We start from the raw sequence: 2,315 nt of genomic DNA, 5'->3' as shown, positions 1-2,315 counted from the left end.
TCTGTGCAGTGTGCAATGCTGTGCACTGGCCCTGCTGTTGAGACCCTTCTGTTGGGGCATGGTGGACTGGAGGTCCCATTTACCCCTTGCTCAGGAATCTGTGCAGTGTGCAATGCTGTGCACTGGCCCTTCTGTTGAGGCAAGGACAGGCCAGGCTCAGGCAAAAGGCTGCAGTGCACACAGCTGCCTTGGCCTCGCCTCCCTGGTCTTCCTATTCTCCTTCTGTTGCCAGTCACTCTGTTAGGAGAAATTACTGGAAGTGTTCATTTGCGATCTTAGTTTTGGAACTTAGAGTAAATGGAGACTGTGACACTCCTCTGCAGAGAGCTCTTTCTGCTGTGCCCTTTTCTTCTTTTAAGTGACTCCTTTCCCTCTCAGCCTCTCCTTCCTTCTCCTCTGTTGCCCCCTTTCCCAGCCCAGCCTGCCCGCGTGTGTCTCTCAGGGAGTGCAGCCAGGTGGGCTGCGGCATACCCAGGCTGCCCCTGGTCTGACAATTTCATGTCAGGACACAGTTCTTTCCCAGGGATCTCTTTAGAAAGGAACGAACCAGAAGAGTGAAACTCCAACTAAGACTCTTTTTGAGTCTTATTTTTTATTTTTTATTTTTTTTGAGACAGAGTCTCACTATGTCCCTCTCAGAAGAATGCCGTGGTGTCACAGCTCATAGCAACCTCCAACTCTTGAGCTTAGGCCATTCTCTTGCTCAGCCTCCCAGTAGCTGGGACTACAGGTGCCCGCTACAATGCCCGGCTATTTTTTTTTTTGTTGCAGTTGTCATTGCTGTTTAGCTGGCCTGGGCTGGGTTCGAACCCGCCAGCCTCCATGTATATGGCAGGCGCCGTAACCACTGTGCTGCAGGTGCCTTGATTCTTGTTTTAAGCCTGTCTCTCTTTCCCTAAACTTCCCCCTCCACTCATGGTGCAGCACCCCCTTAGTTGAAAGGGCAGAGCCAGAGTTGCTGGGAAGTGGGCGCTCTGCACGGACAGGAGTCTTGGGGAGGACAGAGCTGTGCGTGCTGGTGCCCCCTCCTGCATGGTGGGTCCACGGTAGGCTGTGGGAGCAGCACCTTCCTTTGTCGTGATGGATCACTGACCCTCCTGGCCCTGGGGCCCCTTTGAGTGAATAAAATCACCCCATTTGTGTGGGAATTGGAGAAACACTACGAGAGCTATTGAGGGTGCCACAGGCACAGAGAGGAAATGCTTTCTTTTTAGTTGGTGTGAAAGCATGAGCTTAAAAATGTTCTATTGGCTGGGCACTGTGCCACACACCTGCCATCCTAGCACTCTGGGAGGCCATGGCAGGAGGGGATTGAAACCTGTCTCTCTGAAAAATAGACAAATTAGCTGAGCATGGTGGGCTCCTGTAGTCCCAGCTACTCTGGAGGCTGAGGCAGGAGGATCACTGGAGCCCAAGAGTTTGAGGTTGTGGTGAGCTATGATGATGCCCGTCTCTTGACCATGCCTCTCTCACTGCCTTAGAAATGATTATTTCTCCTTCCTTTGTGGGAAGTGGGTGACTTTGATTCTGGTGTTTGTAGTCAATATTCTGTCTGCCTGGAGTGGGCCAAGAGTCAGATCCTTCACTTCAAGGGGTCCAGGAACAGAGTTGCCATGGGAAGCGTGGCATCTGCAGATGACTGGGAAGGTGGGTCCTGGGGACTTGTTATGGAGATCTGGTAAGGAAAGTGGCCTCAGACAGAGCTGGGGTGAGACTAAGGTTGAAAGCCAGGCTGAATGACCTACCGTGGTGCTGTCAGCCAAGACCAGCCAGAGGCAGAAGCCGGGTGGGAGGGAAATGGATGGAAGCAGCAGCGCCACCCAGTGGGGAGCAGGGGTGAAGCTGGAAGAGACGCCTGGAGGTCTGGGGTCCAGGCTGGGTTCCTCTACTAAATAAACCCTTGGTGCCAAGTGAGCTTGCAAGGACATAAGGCCTGTTCAAGGGCCATCCTTCCAAACACTGAGCATCAACCTTTTGTTCTAAAGCTGTCGTGGATCAGCGCCCCATCAACTACTGTACAACCGGCCTGCATGACTGCGACATCCCCCAGCGGGCCCAGTGTGTCTACACGGGGGGCTCCTCCTACACCTGCTCCTGCTTGCCGGGCTTCTCCGGGGATGGCCAAGCCTGCCAAGGTGTGTGGTCGCTCTGACTCTCCCTCTGTGTGTCCCCAAACAGTTCCCTGCCTGGCATTTAACATGTGCTAATCTCCCACTCACCCCCCATGATACTGAGAATCAGTCCCTCAGCTCCATTGGGTAAATGGGCTGCTTTTTATATCTTTCCAGGAGTTGGAACTATGTATTTGGTGGGGG

The 2,315-nt window shown here is 53.3% G+C and overlaps 1 protein-coding gene across 1 annotated transcript in view; it reads left to right on the top strand.

The window, feature by feature from the left end:
* NID1 (nidogen 1) overlaps positions 1-2,315 on the top strand; it is a 90,630-nt gene that overhangs the window by 50,612 nt on the left and 37,703 nt on the right. Inside the window, exon 11 of the mRNA XM_003797446.3 lies at positions 1,986-2,135. Coding sequence (XP_003797494.1) covers positions 1,986-2,135 — 150 coding nt within the window. The remainder of the gene's footprint in view (positions 1-1,985; positions 2,136-2,315) is intronic.

This window comes from Otolemur garnettii, unplaced genomic scaffold (genome assembly GCF_000181295.1).
Source record: "Otolemur garnettii isolate 467f Iridium unplaced genomic scaffold, OtoGar3 scaffold00116, whole genome shotgun sequence".
Taxonomy (NCBI): domain Eukaryota; kingdom Metazoa; phylum Chordata; class Mammalia; order Primates; family Galagidae; genus Otolemur; species Otolemur garnettii.
This window is presented reverse-complemented; position numbering and strand designations above follow the sequence as displayed.